The sequence below is a fragment of the Micrasema longulum genome, unplaced genomic scaffold (assembly GCF_059751315.1).
Source record: "Micrasema longulum isolate JH-2025_06_02 unplaced genomic scaffold, ASM5975131v1 h1tg001416l, whole genome shotgun sequence".
Lineage (NCBI taxonomy): Eukaryota > Metazoa > Arthropoda > Insecta > Trichoptera > Brachycentridae > Micrasema > Micrasema longulum.
Window position 1 is genome coordinate 204731 of NW_028278602.1, and position 24177 is coordinate 228907.

General features: G+C 36.9%; 1 protein-coding gene and 1 long non-coding RNA gene across 4 annotated transcripts in view; one reads left to right on the forward strand and one right to left on the reverse strand.

Annotated features, from left to right (window-relative positions):
* Invadolysin (leishmanolysin-like peptidase, invadolysin) overlaps positions 1–23653 on the forward strand; it is a 73549-nt gene extending 49896 nt beyond the window's left edge. The window contains exons 5-19 of one of the 3 annotated variants that reach the window (XM_088235678.1): positions 801–912; positions 2067–2251; positions 3191–3328; positions 4011–4076; positions 5683–5806; positions 6447–6548; positions 7651–7838; positions 9785–9814; positions 11035–11167; positions 12659–12818; positions 15463–15557; positions 16233–16304; positions 18838–18969; positions 20096–20319; positions 20946–23653. In XM_088235678.1, the coding sequence (XP_088091804.1) occupies positions 801–912; positions 2067–2251; positions 3191–3328; positions 4011–4076; positions 5683–5806; positions 6447–6548; positions 7651–7838; positions 9785–9814; positions 11035–11167; positions 12659–12818; positions 15463–15557; positions 16233–16304; positions 18838–18969; positions 20096–20319; positions 20946–21459 (2275 nt within the window). In that variant the 3' untranslated portion in view covers positions 21460–23653. Of the gene's footprint in view, positions 1–800; positions 913–2066; positions 2252–3190; positions 3329–4010; positions 4077–5682; positions 5807–6446; positions 6549–7650; positions 7839–9760; positions 9815–11034; positions 11168–12658; positions 12819–15462; positions 15558–16232; positions 16305–18837; positions 18970–20095; positions 20320–20945 lie in introns of those variants that run through there. The other 2 variants (XM_088235679.1, XR_015824015.1) reach the window with 2 other exon arrangements.
* Positions 16217–17819, reverse strand: LOC148275462 (uncharacterized). The gene is made up of 3 exons (XR_015824020.1): positions 17788–17819; positions 17071–17472; positions 16217–16329 (listed from the first exon to the last, which is right to left on the reverse strand). It is a non-coding gene; the product is annotated as an uncharacterized LOC148275462 (long non-coding RNA).
* Positions 23654–24177: the final 524 nt, after the last annotated feature.

A 24177-nucleotide genomic window follows, 5' to 3' on the forward strand; every position in this document is an offset into this window, starting at 1 on the left:
AACGAAATGTCCATTTTGATTTCTTAAAAAATCTGACAGATGGGAAAATAATTCAATTTTTGAGTAATGTATTTGCTACTTACACATTCATTTGCTAATTACAGGTGAAATGTGATCCCATACTGTTTTTTAAAGATCCTAGCAGTATTTCTACACTTTAAAAGGACACAACACGGCATAGTTGCATTCAAATCAGGAGTTGCGTACTGAGTGACGTCTTTAAAGAAACTAATGGGTCCAAACGTAAAACTACTCTTTTATGAGTATTTTAGTCACCTTCTGTTTGATGCTCGTATGCGGTTTCTGGACAATTCTCAATTCTATGATTGCGTGTATAAAATAAAAGATTTCAACTTACATATTTGTCAGGAGTTTTATTTAAAACTTAATTCAATATAATAAAATAAAAATACAATGAATAAATACCAAACAATACTGTTTGAACCAAACCGTGAAAATTGAAATAAATTTACGTTTAATGTTATAAGTGATTAGCAACGTCGTTTTGAAGACAACCGGAATCAATGCTGGTCGGGGAGGGTGTGCATTTAGTTTCTTAGTTGTTGGCGACGTGTTGCGCCTCTGTGTTGGCAGTCCTGGCACCCGGAGTTGCGTGTGTCTAATGTTGCGAGAGCCCATAATTCTTTCTACATTGATGTGCTATGTGTTTTTAATAATGTTCTTCTACAATATTATTGTTGTACTTTATTATTGTAGCACATTATTCGACCCAACCCAACACGAGACTTGTTATTGGGAGATGTGTGGACGTTGAATTGATGTTTCTTTGTTTGTTGCAGAAAGTGCTCTTCGAGGCAAGTGTTTGTGAAGAATGGACGGACACACTGTATCGGAGCATGTAAGCCGATCACGACTTGTGGAGAAGTTCAAGTTCCTGAAGACCACCTCAATGTATGCGTCAATTTTATTATATTTTTATAAATTACAGAACGTTTAAAGTACCATCTCTCTCTCGTGTGGTAAAACAGTGTATGATCTGCAAAATCTCGTGATCAACAGAGTATGAGTTGAGAAAAGCACAAATATGGAATCGTATGTACATTGTGCAGATATCACCTTTGAAAAATGTACAAAAGAAGTTTGTCAAGTAGATGTGTTACAATTTATAGGATGACTTTAAATTTGGTCAATATCTTTAAATATTTGAAAATGCCCTAAAAAAACCTCGTTTAAAACTTTGCCATCCAAGCTTTCTATTAATGATTCTCCATAAGTTCTTAGAAATAACCCTTTTCTTCATATTCCTATTGGTTCATCTAATTCTATCTAGCCTTTGCTAAATTAATATTTATGGTGAATTTTCACCAATTTTAATGGAATTGCGAAAATTGTAGCTCACGCGCTACTGGCGTCGAGTTGTGGTTCCGAAGTGAAGTGAAGTCGAGTGGAAAGCCGGATCGGGGGTAGAGAATAGAGATGAGTAAAAACCAAACGTCAGAAAAAAAGTGATAATTTATTTTCAAATTTACGAGTTTTATACCCGCTGCAATCGTATGCCATGCGGAGAGAGAGAGCGACAGAGAAGGCTGCGCGTATAAAGACGCTTCCCTTTCCAGCTACCATGTCAGTCTAGCGGCGGCAGCGCTGCGCGAAACAATGGAAATCCAAAATCATTAAAACTGATTTGTTGAAAACCAAATAACTATTCTAATTGCCTCGGCATGGAAATGGCCACTCCCGCAGGTAACAATGCTAGTCTTTATTGAGGGGCAGCAGATTTCTAACACATACCAAGATCCCTAATTCTAACTACATGTTCTAGCGCGGTGGCGGTCCCAAAAATGGCCGATTTTCGTTGACGTCCGTAACGAAATCATTAAATATAGATTTGTTTGCTAAAAATCAAAACTAGCAGGTAATTTTCGGCTGTCGCTGATTGTTAAATGCTAGAAGATTCGGCCCTCCGAGCTTTGGTTATTTAGGATCTTGGGCATTCGGAAATTTCAGCCTTTGGTAAATTATTTCGTTTTTTTAAATATATAATAATAAAAGTAGTTTTTGTTTATCCAAGTAAAGAATAAAAAAACATGTGTCTCTGTCTCAAGCCGTGCTATGTGTGCAACGCCACGGGTCACAAGTGCGGACCCCAGTCGGCCGAACTGAACGCAACGGCGGGCGTCGTCGGCGCCGACTTCGTTCTGTACGTGTCCGCCGTGGAGACTGAACGCTGCACTCGCGGTCTGACCGTCGCCTATGCCGCGCACTGCCAGCAGGAGGCCACCCTCGACAGGTGAGTGGTTGATGTTGACTCAGATGTCAACCGAAATTCCTTTTCTTCCTGTCTCCTTCCAAACCCATTACCTGATCCCACATTCCTCATCATATAGTATTTTTATTCTTCAGCCGTGTTCTGTAAACTGCTGGATGGCGGCTTCTTCTAAACGTTTCCATTCCTTTCCATTCCCCACTTTTTTCCATGTTCTACCGGTTATCGAGGCAATGTCGTCAGCCCACCTTTTTGTGGCCTTCCAATACCTCTTATGCCCTTTACGCCATTTTATTGCCCATGTCTCCACTTTCTTATTTTGGGTGTCCACCTGTCATCATTTTGTCTCGCCAAGTGTCCGGCCCACTGCCATTTTTTTCTTGTACGATCCGTAATATTTACGATTCTGGTTCGGCGCCTAATTTATGAATTTTTTAATAGATCATTGCGTTCATTTTAGTTTCTGACTACTTTTCTGTATCTCAACAAAAAATGTTAGCAAGATCCTTGGTGTACCTCAGGGCAGAGAATTTGGGCCTATCTTTTTCTAACATTTTTTAGGTTGATATCTTACCTCGAATTACATTTCCTATGTGCAAAATCCAGTACTTCTCTACAAAAATTTGGATACCCAAAAACAATTGCTGTTTTTTTTTTTTTTTAAATAATAGACTATGAAAGTCTAGGCATTTGTTTGAACATAGGCAGGATGGTGAATGTTGCACAGTGTGTAAAGTTGCCATTTAAACCAGCCAATAATGCACCACAAGCCCTATAAATGTCTAGACTTCCTAAAATGCCCTTCTCTAAAATGGTCTCCAACTCTCTTGTAATATGCTAAATGCAATTATTCTAAGAAGAAAATATTAGTAACATACTCGGTGTTCCTCAGGGTAGCGGGTTCGGCCTTTTATTTTTTACTCTTTTTATTATTTTAGTCTAATATATGTTTTGTCTGTGCAGACCCATAGCCGGCCACGCCAACTTCTGTCCATCAGAGCTGTCCACTCGTCCGCAAGAACTAGGCTCCATGCTATCCACAGTACAACATGAGATATTGCATGCTCTGGGATTCAGCGTGTCACTCTACGCCTTCTATAGGTAACTCCAATGACAAACTTATATATTTTTATTTTATCATCATTCCTTTTCCGCACCTAACTGTGCATAGGGCACTGAATTGGAACACCAATCGCAGCGTATCAAAGAGTATCTTGATTATTTTTTTTTGTTACTAGAAGGTAAGATGATCAGTCTTAAGCTTCAGGTGCCAGTCCAGAAATGAAATATTGTATCATCATAAATAATCTGGTGTAAAAATCCTGAAAAAGGAAATCTAGCGCAGCAAAGTCAACCTAGTAATGTAGGAGTTAGCGCATTCGCGCATCATACTTGACATCCCGGGTTCAATTCCCGGCAACGTCGACATGAAACATCTCTGCAATACATTGTTATTTCAAGGTCTAATTGAGGCCTGAAGCGTAAGACTGATAATTCTATCTTCATGTAAATTACTAATGATCTCTAAAAAACTACGATTGGAGTAATAAAACAATGCCCTATGCACCACTGGGTTAAGTAATAGTAAAAGAGATCACTTGAACCAATCAATAAGACCATAAGTCTTGTAAATGCCTGAACTTGCATATTCTCCAGATAAATATATAGTTAAATTTGTTACTACCAAAATGTCGGAGGATTGAGGTCTATTCAGTTATATACAGCCTGTTGTTTTATATGAGTACCTTGATGTATTCAATTAATATGTAATTACTTTTAACAGAGATGACGATGGAAACCCGCTCACAGAAAGGAATCCAGACACTGGTAGCCCTCCACTCAACGAAGAGTAAGTCACTCATCCCTTTCTATTAATTTTACTTACTGGAATGGAAATCTGTATCTAGGTGGATGGAGAATACAGTGCTGTTTGTGAAACACTCTTTGGCTGCTCTCAGGAAAAAACCTGAATTGGGAAACCGAGTAGAGATAAATTCACCTCGTTTGGTAGTGGTTGGCGCATTCGCCTACCATTCTTGAGGTCCTGGGTGCGATTCCGTGTATTTCATTATTTCTGGACTGGCAACTGAAGCGTAAGACTGCCCAATTGGCCTTCATACAATGTAATAACTAGAGATGCGCCAAATATTCGGTTATTATTCATATTCGGCGTGGTTCTATATTTATTTATTTATTATATATACGGCCTAAGCCAATTACAACAGTCACATGAAGAAACATAAATGCAAGAAACTGAACAAAAAGAACATAAAACTTTTTAGCAAAGACAAACAAGGGCAAAACAATAATTGTATACAATATATTCAAAAAAACGAAAGACCTAAAACTTCGAGCTAAACCATGCCAATCCAACTTCATCCCACACTGTTTAGACGCGAAGAGATCAACGAAAAGCCAGAAGATCTTTCCCGAAAAATTCCAAGTCGTGTGATGAATTGACTAATCTACACATTCGTTATATGCTCGGTATTTGACATAATATCTGAAAAACCTAACGTTCAGTGAAAGAATTTTAACTAAGTAGAAAGAATTGGGATGTAATCGAAAAAAATATTTTTTTCATAGCATTTTGGACTACTACTACTACTACTACCATCACGCCATTTCTCCGTAGGGGTAGGCAGAGAGAATGGACGGCCACACACGTCTATCCTGGCATACAATCCTAGCCTCTTCCACGTTCATACATCTTGTCATACATGCCCTTCGGTTCTGTCTGCTTTTGACATGACCAGACTTAAGATTTTGGTTTATCTGATCATGCCACGTCTTCTTCGGTCGTCGTCGTCTCACGTTGCCGTTCATTTTCGCCACATATACTTGTTTTACCATTCTTTCGTCGTCCATTCGTTCTACGTGACCAAACCATCTCGGAGACCCTTTCTTAATCTTATCAATTATATTTGACTCAGATTTACCCTCTCGCCTGATTTCATCATTCGTAACCCTGTCATATATTGATTTCCCACGCATTCGTCTAAGAGATCGCATTTCAACCGCGTTCACTCGGCTTTCATCCTTCCTCTGCCAGTTCCATGTTTCACTTCCATGCATAAGTGTTGGGGCATTTTGGAATTCGGACTAAATACGCTATCTTTCAAAGTTGCTTGCCAAAATAGCGTGTTACATTTTTTTGTTGGTACAGTCAGTTAAAGTTGGGACATTAAATAATTTTGAGTACATGGTTAGGCAAAAAACTGTTTTTTTTATTTTTAAACTGAGGGAGTTGTGTTTTAATTTTACACTGTAATTTATAGAAGAGTTGTTTAGGGTAACATAAAAAAAAAAAAAAAGTATTTTTTTTTAGTATTAGGAGTAAAGAGATCATCACAGGATCCCAATTTTCTCTTTTTTTAAAAAAAAATTCTGATAACTGTCACCACTCGGCTTATCACCCGTTTCGTACATGATTTGTTCAGCATTGGATTTGGTAGGTTGCAGATACACCAGTGGTCCGACAAAGTGGTGAGGAACGTCACCAGGGAACGCTGGATGGTTCGCGGTGGCTTTATGACCAGGAATATACAAGTCATGGTCACTCCCAAGGTGGTCAGAGAGGTAAATAAATTGTCCATAATTTTTTGAAAGCCTTTAATATAATACGTAGGTGCTAACTACGCACGACACTCTCCGATTCCGCGTTTACATTCCTTAGCCAACAAATTTACTTGTGATGTAGACATTTTTAATACGACAATTATCCATTTTAAATATTTTTGTGTACCAGATATTATGTTATTATTTTATATTATATACTTACTGTAAACTAATTTTTATTGTTTGTTTTTAACAATAATTTGTTAATACCATTTTTTTATACGTATAAATATATTAACATATTACAATAGAGATGAAGAATATTTAAGAGAAGGTAATATAGAAGTCTAGGCATCTACAGGGCAGGGACAAGGTTTAAAGAACACCCTGTATAATTCTTTTTGCAAATGTAAAACTCTGCGCTATTCAATATATATGCATTTTAGTCGAATGCAACCCTGGAAAATCAATGAAAAACTCATATATGCTTCTAACTATTTTCCACTCAACATATTGAAGATGTTATTATTTTTAAACCTTGAGCACGTAAATTAAAAAAAATTGCAAAAAACCGCACGTGAATCTGTCAAGCCATTTTCAAGCTTTGGCAAGACTAACAGTGGCGATTCATTTATATATATATAGATTATTTATGTCATAGGTTCGGGATCACTACGGGTGTAGCAGTTTAGAGGGGGCAGAGCTTGAGGACCAGGGCGGAGAGGGGACTGCACTCACCCACTGGGAGAAGAGAATTATGGAGGTTAGATTTTCCTTTCATCCTCACCTTTCCAACAATATTTCTCGCTGAGTTTTTTGTGTCCGTTTTTGTCACTTTGACGTCGGAGTATGTATATTTGTACAGTAAAACCCCCTTTTTACGTTTTTCAAGGGAGCAAGAAAAAAGTGTAAAACTGAGGAAAACGCTCAAGTGAGGATATGAAAAATGTATGGAAAAAATAGGAATTACATAAAAATAAAATTTGTAAAAACTATGGAAATTGTCAATATTTTTTTTACTTGACTCAATTTCCAATGATTTCACTCAAAGTATTTTTATATTTTTTCAAACAATATTATGTAATTTGTTTTTTTATTTGATTTAAAAACAGCGTGATAATTTTTTTATGTGTAAATAAAAAGAAAACGGAAATAGAATTCGCATAAAATAAAATAATTTTTCCCCTAAATGTTGGGAAATTTTATTTATACGGTATCACTTTTTTTCTATGGCATATCTAAAAACAACTGTCATATAGATCGCGGCAAAATTATTTCCACTTTTATGACAACTTTTCAAACCATCTTTTTTATAACTTTAAATATTTCTATTGTTATGTTTTAAACATAGCAATTTAATGATATTAAAACTTTATTGTTTCTAAACGTTTGTCAACTGCGTATCATGATTTGTACAAGTCAATATGACGTTTTTGTTCAAATGAAAACTAAGACTAACCCTAAAAGAAGACACTTAAACAAAAATGTCAATTACACTGCACCTGCTTTGAATTTAGGTTAAGACAATATTTTAACTTTTATTAGTTGTACCTGTTTTTGTTCTTCATTCGCGTGGCACACGCGGTGGCGCGCGGGCCGCGACATCATTATTAGGACATAATTTTGGGTTTTCGACACATCAAATGAATTCCGAAAATTTTTGAGCGTAAAACTGAGGTGCTAAAAAATGTAAAAAAAACGTTAATTGGGGGGAATATTTGTATGAGAATGTATGAAAAAAATGGGTCCTGAACATTTCGAATGTACATATAAAATACAGTAAGATCTCTATAATCTGAACATTTAAAAACTGAGCCTGTTTGGTTTAACGAGTTTTTGGATTACTGGAATCTGTTATGTTCCAGAATGAGGCCATGACGGGCACGCACACGCAGAACCCTGTTTTCTCGCGCATCACGCTCGCGCTCATGGAGGACACGGGCTGGTACCGGGCGGACTACACCCGCGCACAGGAGTTAGCCTGGGGACGCGAGCTCGGCTGCGCCTTCGTCACGCGCTCCTGCAAGGAGTGGATCAACTCCGCCAACGGAAAGTAAGTTCGTCTTAAACGATAATACAGACAGATTCTTTAACGTTAGGATAGACAGATCCTTTTAAGTTAAGATAGACAGAATCTTCAATGCTTTAACAGATAAATTCCTAATGGTAAGATGGACAGATTCTTTAACATTAAAGTAGACAGGATTCATATTTTTTTTCTGGTACCAATAAGGGCAGGTATGAAGGTCATAAAAACGTATAAAAAAAGATATTGTTATAAATTGAATATTACAACCAGAAATATCTTCTTCTAAAAAAAAAGAGAATACAATTCTATAAAAAAAGGTTTCAACTAAAATATTTCAACAACAACAACAACAAACCATCACGCCGTTTCCCCGTAGGAGTAGGCAGAGAGGATAGAACGCCATAACACTCTATCTTGGCATACAGACCTCGCTTCCTCTACATTCATACATCTTCTTATGCACGCACGCCGATTATTCCTACTTTTGACATGTCCATCTTTAAGTATTTGATGGACTTGATCGTGCCATGTCTTTCTCGGTCTTCCTCGTTTTCTGCATCCATCAACATTTGCATCGTAGATCCTTTTAGGCGTTCTTTCGCTGTCCATTCGCTCTACATGTCCAAACCAACGCAGCACCCCTTTCTTGATTCTGTCAATAATGCGTGTCTCAGCCTTACACACTTCACGGATCTCGACATTTGTGCACCTATCATACATCGTTTTACCACACATTCGCCTGAAGGATCGCATTTCGACAGCATTCAACCTACTTTCATCATTATTTTTCCAAGTCCATACTTCGCTCCCATACATTAGAGTTGGAACTAGAACTCCGTTGTGAACTGCTAGTTTAGCCTCCTGCGATAAACATTTGTTTGCCAAAGTAGATTTTAGTGCACCGTTCACCCTGTTCCCGGCACTCACCCTCCTTTCAATATCTTTATCGGCCTTTCCGTCCCTAGTAAACATACTTCCCAGGTACACAAATTCTTCTACCTGATTCAGAATACGTCCGTTCACGCTGATCTAACATTTAGTTATATTTTCATCCCTTTCAAAAACCATCACTTTCGATTTATCAACATTCATAAGCAAATCGCTTTTCTTGCATACAGAGTAGACTTTTGTTACCAAGAATTGAAGGTCTTCTTTGCTGCTAGCAAGAAGCACGGCATCATCCGCATACAGAAGACAGTTAACAAACAGTTATACCATTCATTTTTGCTCCCATTTTTAAATCTTTTAGTTCTTTCATACAGTTATCGATGTATACGTTGAACAACCATGATGACATTACACATCCCTGTTTCAATAAATATATATTTTTTTAAAGTATTACTGAAGCCATAATTTTACGTTGAAATAAAGAAAAAAGTCACAAAAATGTATGTGATTAAAAATGCTCGTATTTCTTTTCAAAAACAAATAATTAAAATTTTGCTTCGGCGTCTTTCATGTTCAATTTATTACCTTCAAATTATTACAATAAATTTAAGTTCGATACTTAGTCTTTATTGAGATCCCAGATACCTAAGTTTAGTCAAAATTTTAAATGGCGTAATCTGCCGGTCTAAAAGTAATTATAATTTAGTTGCATAAAACTTTTAAGTATATTTTTTAACTGAAACACCTTTAAAAATTATTGTTTTTATTTATATATATTTTGACGTTTTTTTTTTTTTTATTATTGCGCAATTTAAAAAATCATTTGTTTTAAAATGGCAAAATCGTATGATTTCCTAATTTTGTGTTCGTTTTACCAGAATTCAGCCCTAATGGACAGATTGATTAAGATAGACTGATTCTTTAATAATAACATAGACAGATTTTTCACCGTTAAGATAGACAGATTTTTTTACTTTAAGAGTATTTGTTACACTATCCAGATAATACCATACCATATTTCCATCAGTGGATTGAATTAACTTGTTTATTTTTAATAGATAATGATATTTTCCATGCTACAGTGAAGCGGACGATCCAGACATAGATTTGGGGTAATAATTCTGATCTTTGTGTTTTTTGTATGTTGTTCTTTTGTTCATTTGTTTTTGTAGTGTTCGACTATCTTTTTTATCGATTTTGCATCCTTTTTAATTTGTCTTGCATTTTTGTAAAATCAAGTACCTATTGAGTGTTGTATTTTTGTAGAATTTCTTTGGCCTTAAAATTAATTTGTTTTTGTGAATTTTTATGCTTGTTTATTGTATTTTTGTTTATTATATTCCGTATCTGGACAGATGATGAATACAGTTCTGTTTTACTAGCTACTCTTAAACCGTACAAGATAAGTGTAGTGTAGTTGTTGGCGCATTTGCCTGCCGTGCTCGAGATCTCAATGTCTATTCCGTGTTTGTTATTTAATCTCTAATGTTTTAAAAATAATATTAGGTCTATAACTTAAAAACTGGAATTTGACACTATAGTCCTTAAAATATATCTTGAATAGACTGACAGTTGTCAGCAAAAGTGACGACATAACTTTGTAGTGACGTCTGAGGAGTAATTTATACTGACATATGAAAAATCATTCGTATCTGGCGTGTTTATTTATTTTTTAATACAGTGCTTGACATATAAATTAACATAAATATATAAAATTAGCTTTAAAACTAAAATAAACCATATTCCATATTCCCGTCTCAAAAATGTTTTCCCTCTCTGTTGAAATAAATTTAAATATGAACAATAATAATAATAACAATAAATTTAAATATGAACTCCCTAGGGAGGAAATCCAGCCAGTCTGCAAGCATTTGAACATACTCAAACATTGTTGAGTTAAAATAAACCTAATTATAAACGACGTTCTTACAAGGTTACATCATTTTGCAAAAATGTTAGAGATGGGACAAATTGATCAATGTAAATCGATTGATCGACTTTTTGAAAATCGCAACCATGAATAAAGTGCACCCCTGTTAATGAGAAGAGCCGAGTTTGACATTAGCAAAAAGAATTCTAAATTTGAAAATGAATTATTTTATGTTTTGGAATTCAACCATAAACAAGTACTTACGTACCTACTTATCAATGAAGTCTTTTTCCAAACTAATAGCAGGCAAGCCAACGTTCGGGCAGGACAACGTGTGTCGGCTCCACTAGTTTTACATAGTAAATAAATCAAATGAAATTGGATTTAGTGAAAGCTGGTATATATCAGTTTCTGGCTTACTTTCACGGGGGCGAATATAATGTACGAGTGTTTATTTCGCAGAGGTCGTTCGGCGCACCCTTTCTGCTCGAGGGTGAAACGAGACCCCCTCCAGACGGAGTGCTCGCAGACTAGGGACAGTGTAGCCCTGTGTAACCTCGTCCTGCACGACAGACCGCTGCAGCCGCTATATCAGGTAAAACCGCACTGTGACGTACCAATGCAGTGCCCTATACATCAATTATTATTTATTTTATCTTTTACTAGAGCGCTGCATATTTCATATCATTTTTCAAAATTCTATTTGTGGACATCGTCCATGTGACAATTAAATAAAATGTTTTAATTAAATTACAAATTTAAAAGCTTTAATTAAATTTATTTAACTATAGAATCACTATGTAAAGCGCCCTTGAGGTATTATATTACGAAAATGGCGCTATATAAGTTATCCATAATAATAATAAGACTGTTCTACCTCGCGGCTTCCAGAACTAACCTGTCTCTAGTTATGTCGTTACGAAGAGCAGACATGCAGCTCAAAATGATCATTTTGGAGATGTACACCTTTCATATCACTGAAACTATGTTTAATAGGCAAATACTCTTGCCATCGGAGAGTATTATGCCTTTAAAATATCGGGTCATTGCGCGGGTGGGTTCCTGGTTGGATATGTACGCTGATGTTTCCATGACTGATTTAAGCTGTGAGCAACTCGATAAACTTGAACGCCTTCAGAATACATGCATAAGGTACATTTTTGGTCTTAGGAAATATGACCACATTTCTGATTATCGTAGGCAACTGAAATGGCTCAAAATCAGACAGCAGAGAGACTATCACTCCCTCTCACTTCTGTTTAATGTACTTCATAGTCTTAAAGCTCCTATATACATTCGTGAAAAATTTCAACGCTTATCAGTTCATGGTTCACCTCTTCGTTCTAATTCTCAAGGCACTCTCTTAATACCCACCCACAATTCCCCTTTCTTCTCTAACTCATATAGTGTCCATGCGGCTCCACTGTGGAATCATCTCCCATCCACCATCAGAGATGTTACTACATTATCTCTGTTTAAATCACGTCTCCTTTCCTTTTTCCTCTTTCCTCTTTTTTCCTTTTTCCCATTGAGTAATAGTTTTGATTTAAGGTAATTTATAAACAAATACGTTTATTTCTATTTTCATGTATTTTTAGCTTTTTAATCTTTTTTTTTCTATTGAATATGTTCTGTAACTTGAATTATAAAAATAAAACTTTTATTTTATTGGTTGGTTGGAAGAAATTGCCATTTGGCAATAAGCCCGCCAATGTACAAATAACATTATGTACAAAAAGTTAAATAAATAAAATAAAAAAATATGTTGTCTCAATTCAAATCAAAAAAAATGTTTAAGGTGCTAAATTGCCTTATTTGACCCTAATTCTTATGGGATTATGAAACTTTCAATTTGACAATCCACATATACCTTAAACATTTACCTTACAATCCGTATAGAGTTTACAGTTCAGTCATCAGTAATATTGCTTCTGTTGCAATGATGCCAAGTGACATTTCTAATATCTGACCCTTAAGAGTTATTTTTTTTTAATGTTGGGTCGAGCACACTACCTTGAGGTACTCCAAAGCAGCCACTTTTTTTGTTCTGGTAACTATGAAATTTTTCAATGTGGTTTTGTTCCAGCATTTCGACTGGGTAGCCGACGCTGAGCCAGGAACTGAAGGGCAGTACGGAGGCAGCGTATCGCTGGCCGATTACTGTCCCTATACTCAAGAATTTACCTGGAAGTTCAAGAACCAGGTAGTTCGAGGGTCTCGCTGCTCTTTTGCTGACAATAACCCCCGTAAGAATGCTTCTAAAGTTCTACTAAATTTGTAGGAATTATGCGTGTAGATGCATGGGAGCTTCTACCTCCTGTTGGAGGTGACAGAAGAAAACAATGTTATGCATTGACGTGTATTATTATTACATGTCGAATAAATGGAGTAACTGAGCGAGTAGCTGCGTAAATGTTTTACTCGAGTAACTGAGTAACTGTTTGAACTAAGTGTTCAACTAATTATATGGTAATTGTCCAGTGTTCACTTTGCTTCCTAGTGGGGACTTGAGGTTGTATACTACTTCCCTGGCTGTCAGCAATTTGATATCCATACGTGTCAGCAAATGGGATGTTTTGATAATCTATATTTACGTACAGGAAATGTGTGATTCTGAACTGTTTAAGTACCGAACTGACTAACTAAGGATGCTTCTACTCTATACATAATAATTGTCCTGTGTTCACTTTACTCCTTAGTGGGAACTTGAGGTCGTATACTATTCCCCTGGCTGTCAGCAATTTGATATCCATACGTGTCAGCAAATGAGATGTTTTGATAATCTATATTTACATACAGGAAATGTGTAGTACTGAACTGTCTAAGTACCGAACTGACTAACTAAGGATGCTTCTACTTTATATATAGTAATTGTCCAGTGTTCACTTTACTTCCTAGTGGGGACTTGAGGTCGTATACTATTTCCCTGGCTGTCAGAAAATTGATATCCCTGCTTGTCAGCAATTAGGATGTTTCCAAAAAATACGGTAACTTTATCCTTAACTGAACTTAATAAGTTAAGTAAAAAAACATTTTATTTTACATTTTGTCAACTTGTATATTCAGTTTACTAATATTATAACAAAATGAGTCTGACAGGAAAAACGAGCGCTAATACTCATAATATGACATTCCGCGTATCGGTACCACGAATGCTAAATTTGCCATTGTTTTGTTTGCATACTGTTTATACGCAAATTATATGTAACTAAATCAACTAAATATGTACTAATATTATGCCATTACGCATGTTAAAGGTGACTTTACAAACGAACTTCATACTTGAAATCTGCACAATTAGCGTATGAACGTACAGTAAAACCCCTGTTTTACGTTTTTCAAGGGAGCAACAATAAAAAGTGTAAAACTCAGGCAAGCTTTAAAGTGAGAAAATGAAAAATCTATTGAAAAAATTAAATTTCATTAAAATATAATTTTTGTATATATATATATATAGTTGGATAATTTATATAGCGCCATTTTTGTGAAAATCACCTCAAGGGCGCTGTACAATTAATAAATATCCCAATACGTCTTGCAGCTACAGAGCGCATAGACAGTTAGAAATTTAGCCCCCATTTACACATTTTAAAAATTGACAAATAAATTTAGTGTATAAATGATACTAAAAAAAAATAAAATAATATGAATAGTAAAAAGGAGTAAGATTACAACACGTCTTGCAGCTACTAAGCGCATAGACGATTGGAATTCTAGACCCTATTTACAAAATTTAGGTATTTTAAAATTGATATATGAAAGCTAGATAATCAATAATCGTGCAGCTACAAAGCGCATGGACGAGTGGAATTCTAGCAAAGTTAGAATGCTATCAATAAATTTACAAAAAATAGAGCACAGTAGTGAGTTTGTCTATTGTTCATGCCAAGAAGTAAACAATAAAAAACTAAATATATAAAGCACTGCATCAACTCCATGGTTAACAAAGGGAGATAGATGTCCGAAGAGAATCTTTTGTAGATAGTAGGTAGATACTGTCACCATGTGGTCCACTGGCTGCTGCACGTGTGTAGACTGGGGGATTATGCCTATTGTTCCAACGACTTGTACAAGACTATACTAAATTTACTGCAGAAAAATTGTAAGAACTGTCATGATTGGGGATTATTCATATTTACCAATGGTATAATTAAAAATATTTTGTATTTTTTCAAACAAAACTGCAATGTGTTATTTTTTATTGAATTAAAAAAAATACATGTAAAAATAATTTTAACTAGAAACATAACCTTAAAAACACGAAAATAAAAATTTAAATATTTTTTAAGAACGATTTTTTCCCTAAATATTTGAAAATTTTATTAATATGGTATCACTTTTTTAGTATGGCACCACAAAATTTCAACTGTCATTTACATCGCGGGCTGTTTCATACTTTTATGATAACTGTTTAAACTATCTCCTTTTCACATTATGTGTGTGTAACATCAAATAATATTTATATTGCCATTTTTAAAACTTTCTGCATGGTAATGTATCGATGTAAAGACTTTATTCTTCCTAAACCTGCGTCAACTGCATGTCACCATTTAGTAAAACGTCAAAATTAGACACTTAAACAAAATGGTCAATTACACTGCACCTACTTTGAATTTAGCTTGCGACAATAATTTACACATTTTATATTTATCTCGATTTTATTCTCCATTCACGCGGCGATGCGCGTCTCGTCTTTTGACAGATCGAATGAGTTATGAAAAAAATTCGACGTAAAACCGGGGTTATGAAAAACGTAAAAAACGTTAATTGCAGGAAAATTTAATGAGGATGTTGGAAAAAAATGAGACCTAAATATTTCAGTGCAAAAAGCGGGAAAACGAGGTTTTACTGTATTAGTTTTATAAATTAAGAACATTTGTTTTGTTACAGACGAGGATAAGAACTTCGCTCTCGAGAGCTATGGAGAAAACTCCAAGTGCTTCGACCACACGAACCGAATGTGGGAACAGCGATCTTGCAGACAGGTCAGTAGGCACGGGGACACAGCGGGCAGGTCGGTAGATTGCCCCTTCCCTATTATCTTCTATCAAATCGGGAGGATCTTCTTATCAGCCCGTTTCTCTCCATTGCTGGCTCTTCCAAATGTTTCCATGTTTTTCTGTGCCGAGTTTGGCGACGTAGTCAGTCCATCTCCTACTTTGCTTTTATTTTAGGGTCTCCATGTCCACCATGACCCGCCCACTGCCATTGTTGTCTTCCCCCCTTTCTGCGATATCGGTGACCTTTGTTCGGCGTCTTATCTCCTCATTCCTTATTCGGTCTCTCGAGGAGACGCTTGACATTTGTGGAATCTTCCAGCAGCAAGTGGCATGGCGTCACTGGCAGAGTGCCTTCAGATTGTTTGGGATTTCCTTATTTCTGAAAACAAGTTTCAGCTTCTCAGAAGTGGCCCAACTTGACCTGATTCCCAGTTTGATTTATTTTTCCCAATTTCATTTTGTGCATGTACACGTCAACAGCACCGATAGTTTTATTTCCAGTACATAATCTTGGTTTTGTCTATATTCGTTTCCGGACCAATCTTTCCAGAGGCTTCGCATAACTCTTCTAAGGCGAGGAGATGGAGTCATATATTTCGTCATGGCCTAGAAGGAAGCCTCGTTCCTTTGCGAAATGCACTAACTTCTCGCTAATTCCAGGTAAGACAGTGGCAGCACTGGGGATCGGGGTGTTACGACTACAAGTGTGAAGGAGGGCGACTCCATATTATGGTGAGTAATTTGTTTTATTTTTAATCTTGAAACACGTAAACATATTCTTGTAGACAGGTATAATATTTTTGTATAATATAAGAAAGAGAAAAGAAAATATTATGTCAAAGATTAGAAGGTACTTGGTGAGCCGAGAAAGAGGCGAGGAAAGTTATTTGCTCGATAGCTTAGAGAGCGCACGAACAAATCCAAGATGGTCCAACAAGGTCAGCCAACACACACGTGACTAAGGACCATAGAATTAAGAATAGTCCAGGAGCGTAGAATCATATTTGAATACATCGGACTGTGTCCGAAAATTCTCCCACTATGCCCCACTTTCGCCGCGCGCATTCGGGATGTCGCCGCGTTATGTTGCACGATGGGAAAAAATATAATCATAACACAAATGTAAGGTAAAAAAAAAGCAATCTGTTAATTTCTCTAAAATTTTATTGTGCACGCGGAAATATTGATTCACACAACAGAGTAGATAAGTAAAGGATCATTTAATAAGAGTAATTGAATTAACGAACTTTGAACTTAAAATATAAAAAAAAAAATATTTTACATAAAACGGATATTTTTATATCATGTTAATTAAAATTTGATGTTTTAAAGATAATGTCCACCACAGGGTTGTTTAATCCGAGGTCCAATTTTTATTAGTTCTCTCATTAGATGAGCAAAGTAGAGTAAAAAAAATATTACTAATTAATTAGATTTCTTCGACAATCTGACAGATGGAAAAATAATTCAATTTTTAAGTAATGTATTTGCTACTTACACATTCATTTGCTAATTACACATGAAATGTGATCCCATCCTGTTTCTTTAAGATCGACGGAGACACAAAACGGCATAGTTGAATTCAAATCGGGAGTTGCGTACTGAGCGACGTTTACAAAGAAACTAATGGGTCAAAACGTAAATCTACTCATTTATGAGTAGTTTAGTCGCCTTCTGTTTGATGCTCGTATGCGGTTTCTGGACTATTCTTATACTTATTTACCCCTGCCACAAACTAAATAATATGGCAAACACACAACGGCCTAAAGAATCGGTAGTTTCGTCGCAAAACAAATCAATTTTTTTGTTTCGTAAAACTTCTGTCATTTTGCAAACTCTGTCGGGAGCTACACTCCGAGATAATTCTCTCTTAATCTTGTGCACGGCAAATCTCCAGAACCTGAAAAAAAACAATTGTAAACTGTGAAAGGAAAACTGTATTTTCGTCATTTTTTTAAGTCTACTGTCAAATGTTTTCATTCGGCGTTAATCTTGAAATTATAATAGTGTTTGTAAAAGTTGTGGCTTTGGAAATTGATTTGATCAGTGAAGTTTACGAAACAAATTCACTGCGTACTATAAAAAGTACAGGTAAAATGTTGAATGTCGTATTTTTACCACTTTATAAATATGTATCAAAAACAGTTAGGTTATCAAAATCAGTAAAATAATATTAAAAATAAATGTTTTGCTCAGAATAAAGTAAATCAAATACCTTGCATATATTTGTCAATCCAGGCTCTGACAAGTTTTTTAAAGGTATGTTGGCTTTGATAAAGGCTTCAGTCGTGTCTTTAGTCAATTCCGTAACAGCGTCCTGTCTTCTGGTAACATCTTTTATTTATAAGATTGCTTTGAAGTGCAATCTGAATTCTTCTCGGCATTTTTCCTACGTTTCCCACCATGAATATGTTTTTCACAGGAGTCCTTTCGTTCCCAAGATATCGTCGTATTCAGCAGAATCGGCACATAACAACACTTTTACGGAAATATGACAGTTATGAAAACAAATATGGCCTCCAATTCGAATCAAGCCAAGATTCCATAGAATGACGCAGAGAAACGAGCGTCAAGTTAGCAACTTAAAATATTCGGCGAAATATTTTATGGCTGTTCAAAGCTTGCTAAGCTTGTTATTTTCCAAAAACACCGAATTTCGCGTTATTTTCAAAAAACACAAAATTTCGCGTTATTCGCGTAAAAATGCCGAATTTCGCGTTATTTTTCGTTTTATCGCGATCGCGAAATTTTCCAGTCTCTACAAATAGATCATCATCATCGCCATTGCATTTCCGCACCTAATGGTGTATAGGGCGCTGCATCGGTACACCAATCGCAGCGTATCTTGATCATTTTTGTTACATGAAGGTAAGATGATCAGTCTTACGCTGTCTTGAGTTGTAAATTGTACCGAGTTCACAAAGTTTGGATTTTTTGCACGCAATTTCAATCATATGCTGTGTGATAGTTTGTCAATGTCGTCGGCGAAAATACCAATTAGGTACTTAGACACTTACATAGTGTCAAAAACGTAAACCGATCCCAACGCCCAGCGGCATCGGTAATAAGTTAGTCCCCCGTTTGGATTTTATTACTTTGGTTCTTAGTTTGAGAATGATGTTTTTAACAATTGAAGAGTTTTTGCTCAACTGTTGACAATATGTTTGTTCAGTATGTCCGAGAAGAAGCTCGTTACAGAAGTGAATGAATGTATGGAGAAAACCACAAAATAAAATGTCAATTAACGTTTCTTTTTCGCTTTCAGGTGGGGAATTATTCTTACGAATGCTATCACTCGGGGCAGGAGATCTCCATACGGATAGTGCGCGGGGGCTGGTTACACCGGGGGGCTCTGCTGTGCCCTCCATGTAAAGATCTGTGCCAAAAGCAATTCCAGGTTCGTAGACCGAGATCTGAGACTAACGCTTCAAATGCCAGCCCAATATCTATGTGTGAATTTGTTTTTCTGTCACTCCCTCTTTCTGTTTCCCGATACTGTGCGAAAAAGAACTAATTATGCCTAGCTAAAATCGAGGTCTCGTATTCCCGATTTCAGCACCTCAAAATTGAATTGTTTTTTTTTTCTAAGAAAGAGTATTAGAATATGTAAATGTAATCTACAAAATACTTAATTTTTTTAGATGGGCTCTAGAATTTCAACAGCCCATGCGCTCAGTATCTGCAAGACTTGTTGCAATCTAACTCCTATTTTTAAAAATTAATTTTAATATCATTCAAACACTAAACTTCATTGTCCAATTAAAACATAATGTAAATGGGGGCTAAATTACTTACCGTTCATGTGCTCTGTAGCTGCAAGAGTGCAAAAGTGCTGTAATCAAGCTCACATCTGTTATAATTGAAATAGATCATATTTGCAAATAAAGAACTAGAATTCCAATCGTCCATGCGCTCTGTAGCTGCAAGACGTGCTGGGATATTTATTTATTGTGCTTGTATTGCCCTTGAGGTGATTTTCACAAAAATGACTATATAAATTATCCAACTATAAAAATAATAATAGAATTAAATTTTCTGTTTCCGGTACCTTTTGAATATTTTTTTTTCCTTTTTTTTTTCAAATAAAAATAAAATATTTGTGTTTTTATGATTTACCCAAATATTTCATTTTGAGGACCATTTTTTACGTGTTGTTAGTACCTCACTATTAGAAAATGGGAATCAAGTTGGGGTCTAGTGGGGTTCGAACCACAGACCTTTGAGCCGTAAGTCCGAGACACTAGTCACGGGACCACAACTTGAATATTTTATTTTGTATGTCCGAAGACTGTCCTGTCTATTGCGTTGTTCTCGTGTGAACCTGGCTTTATCTTTAGCGACAGATTCTTGTTTATGGCCGACTTTTCGATTGTTCGATTGTTCCGAAAAACAAAAAATACATTGTGAGGCCCAAAGGACTGAATTTTCGAATGTAAGAATCTTAACCAAGGCAGAATTTTCTAGTTTAAAGATCTACGTAAATATTTTTGAAAATAAATAAATAACTGTCTTTCCCTCGCCAGGTGAGGGCCGAGTGGTGCAAGCCCGGCGACGAGGCGCCGCCCAACACGGCGTACCCGCGCGACGAGCTGGCGTGCGGCGCGGGCGCGGGCGGCGCGGCGCGCGCGCCCCCCGCGCGGCTGCACCTGATCGCCGTGGCCGTGTCGCTGGGCGCGCTGGCCGCGAGCGCGCTGTGCCTGTGCACGGGCGCCATCACCAAGGTGCAGGGCGCCATACGCAGCTGCAGGTAACCGGCCGGCTCTGAAATCTCGGACGTTTTGGTAGCACGGGTCCTAATCCTCTATCATTTTGGTAGTACGGGTCTCAGTCCTCTGACATTTTGGTAGTACAAATTTTAATACTCATTTTGGTAGCAACAAATTTAGTTCGTTTGTAGGATTTAGGTGGTTTAGGCTGAGGGGAGGGGCATTTTAACCAGCCAATGACAGTCATACGCCCTGTAAATGCCTAAATTTCCATATTCCCTTCTCTAAAATGTCCTCCATCCCTGTTGTGATTTGTCAAACCCGTATTCGTTAGGATTTGAGTTTCTCCTGGGTGGCTTTCTTTGTTTATTTATCAAATTTATTTGAAATATGTCCAAAATTTTCTAGACAATCACTGTTTAGAGAGTTTACAAACTAAACTCTTAAAGCATTGCTGACCGAATTCTGATTCAATCAATACAATTAATTATGAATATAAATTTCTATTGAATATCTGCATTTCTTAATTTGTTCTTTTTTGTAAAACAGCCATGAAAATGCCTAGACTTTCCCTTCTCAAAAATAGTCTTTACATCTGTTTTTTTAATTTCTCAAACTACACTCGTCTACAATATACCCAAAATATTGTCAAATTGACTCGTTACAGGGATCGCAACGCAGTGAAACTGGCGAAAATCAACCGGGCCAAGTTCAAACTGGAAGAAGTCGTCATCACCGACAAGGAGGCCGAGGCTTCTCCGGACGACGAGACGCCCTCCGCCGTCCGGCCCGCCGAGGAGGAGGCGGAAGGCCCGGCCCTCGGCGCCGCCGACGCCCGGAAGAGCACCTTCGAGGACGCCGTCCGCTCCGTCCTGGACAAGGGCCTCGGGATCGAGGACGCCGAGCGCGACGCCCAAGCCGAACCCGACAGCGAAACGGACGGGATCAGACGCTGCGACGAAGGCCGCGGCAGCAGCTTCATCGGGAAGCGCGGGCGCAAAAACTCCAAAGAGAGGGATAGCAAGAGAAAAATCTCCAGACAGAAAGAATTGGATCTGCTGGACGAGCCGCCGAATTACTTCAAATTGGACGAGCCTGTCACTCATGAAAACGTAGAATTAGATGTTATAGAGGCTGATCTCGGCGCGGGAGCAATACGTGAGTCTAGACGACATAGATAAGGTGTATCAAACGTTTCGACTGTTGTTAATAAATATTAATTTACAACCATTTACCGAGGTTGCAATGTCTAAGACTGACCGAGAGACGGGTGCGTCTCGAAACCGGTAGACATCGAAACTTCGGTGAAGGGTTATAAAGTAATATTTACTAACATTAGTCGATTCAGTGTAAATACGAATGCATTATTAAGCCAAAAACATTTTACTCCCTGTGTGTATTTCAACAGAGAAAGAGAACCGGCATTGGTAAAGGTTTAGTACGAAGGTTGGTTGATACGCCCCACCCCTGGGGTGGTATTCTGAATCTTCTCTACACCTTAGGCAGTGGTCAATTTGGAGATTTTAAGTTTTTTAATGCGACGACACTTTACTTTATTAAACGGCCACACTGATGATTAAACGACAAATGATGTATAAAACAGATAAAACGAATACGGTTAGATCAATTCAACCAAAGTAAGTGTTTTGTGTAATGCTTAACATCGCTCGTTTCACGTGTTCATATTTGTTTGACGTTTTATCATCAGTGTGGCCATAAATGAAGCAAAGTTTAGATGCATGAAAAAAAAAAATCCCCAAATTAACCACTCTAGAGGGTATAGAGAAGATTCAGAATACCACCCCTGACCTAATTTGAAGCGGAAGGTAAAAAGATTCATTCCTTATTTTTTGATGTAGTTCCGCTGGACTTGTTTGCACTTTTTCCAGCGATGCTCCGACATTTCCGTAGCTTCCTAGGATGCTATTCTGAATCTTCTCGCGGGGGTAGAGAGTGATTAATTAGTGGATTTTTATTTTCACATGCGACTACACTTTGCTTCATAAATGGCCACACTGTCGATTAAACAACAAATAAATTTAGCCAAGTTAAATTAATAAATTAAATTTAATAAAGTTAAAGTGTAGTCGCATGCAAAAAATAAAAATCCTTAAATTAACCACACTCTACCCCACCACTTCAGAATAGCATCCCTGGTAGGAAATTGAGGTATTTTACCTGAGAATAGTCATCGAGTGATAAAACACTTATTTAGGGTATATATTTATCTAATATATTTACTTGTTTTAATTTAGCTTCTATATTGTGACTTGTCTATTTTGGTGTCTGACTATCTTAGCGACTCTTGACTATCCTAGTGACTCTTGACTACCTTAGTGCCTCTTGACTATCTTAGTGACTCTTGGCTATCCTAGTGATTCTTGACTACCTTAGTGCCTCTTGACTATCTTAGTGACTCTTGGCTATCCTAGTGACCCTTGACTATCTTAGTGACTCTTGGCTATCCTAGGGACTCTTGACTATCTTAGTGACTCTTGACTATCTTAGTGACTCTACTGTTATTTATGTAATTTATTATACTTAAATATGGAAGGCGTGTTTTAATTTAGCTTCTGTATTGTGATTTGACTTTTCTGGTTTCTCGACTATTCTCGTGGCTCTGGACTATCTTGGTGACTCTTGGCTATCCTAGTGACTCTTGACTATCTTAGTGACTTTTGGCTATCCTAGGGACTCTTGGCTACCCTAGGGGCTCTTGACTATCTTAGTGACTCTTGACTATCTTAGTGACTCTTGACTATCTTAGTGACTCTTGACTATCTTAGTGACTCTTGGCTATCCTAGGGACTCTTGACTATCTTAGTGACTCTTGACTATCTTAGTGACTCTTGGCTATCTTAGTGACTCTTGACTATCTTAGTGACTCTTGGCTATCCTAGGGACTCTTGACTATCTTAGTGACTCTTGACTATCTTAGTGACTCTTGGCTATTATAATTTTAATAATTTATGATACTTTGTATAATTTATTAAACATTGGTTTAAGAGTCCCCCTCACCTAGGATAACCTGTTCTAAGGAGGACTAAACAGTGTTCAATAAACAATTGTTCTTTGTTCACTAACCAGTAGAGAGGTGGACCCGTCTCCGTTACATCCGTCAATTGGAAAATACTGTTCCAGGGTTCTGGTTCAATTTCACACACAGAACTGTATTCTCCATTCCGCCCGGACACGAGAAAATGATCACAATTGTATTTGGTCACAATTATTGAATTATGTGTACTTTAGGAATAATGTAGAAAGGCGTGATTTGTGATTTATTGTATATAAGAAATAAAAAAGAATTGAAATAAAATCTGTGTTCAGAAAAATGTAAATATTTAAATTTATAATAAAAACATTGTGTTTTTAAAATTAGTTTCTTTTAACTATGTGATATTTATGTAAATGTCGAGATCCGTGATTATCTAAGGCCGAGACTAGCATTATCGACGAAGTCGAGAAAGGAGTACTGTGTTGGTTTGGACATGTGGAGCGAATGGACAGCGAAAGAACGGCTTAAAGGATATGCTAGGCGAATGTTGATGGATGCTTCATTAACAAAATATCCTCTGATTTGACTAATGTCCACACTATCAAAACCCTTTATTGCTCAACTTCTAGAATATGCCTCCGTGGTCTTGTCTCCATTCTATGTGAATCGTATAAATCACATTATATAAGTCCAACATTGCTCGCTTCGCGTGGATGCTTGGACTAGAGAGAGGTAACTATAAATATTTCTAGTCTACAAAAACGTAGCGCTAATATTGACTCTATATATATGTTCGGTATACTTAATGGTATAATGGATGTGCCATCATTACTGGGACAGGTAAAATGCAATATTCCGACTCATAGGTTGAGAAACAACGAAGTACTGAACAAACTATGGCCTA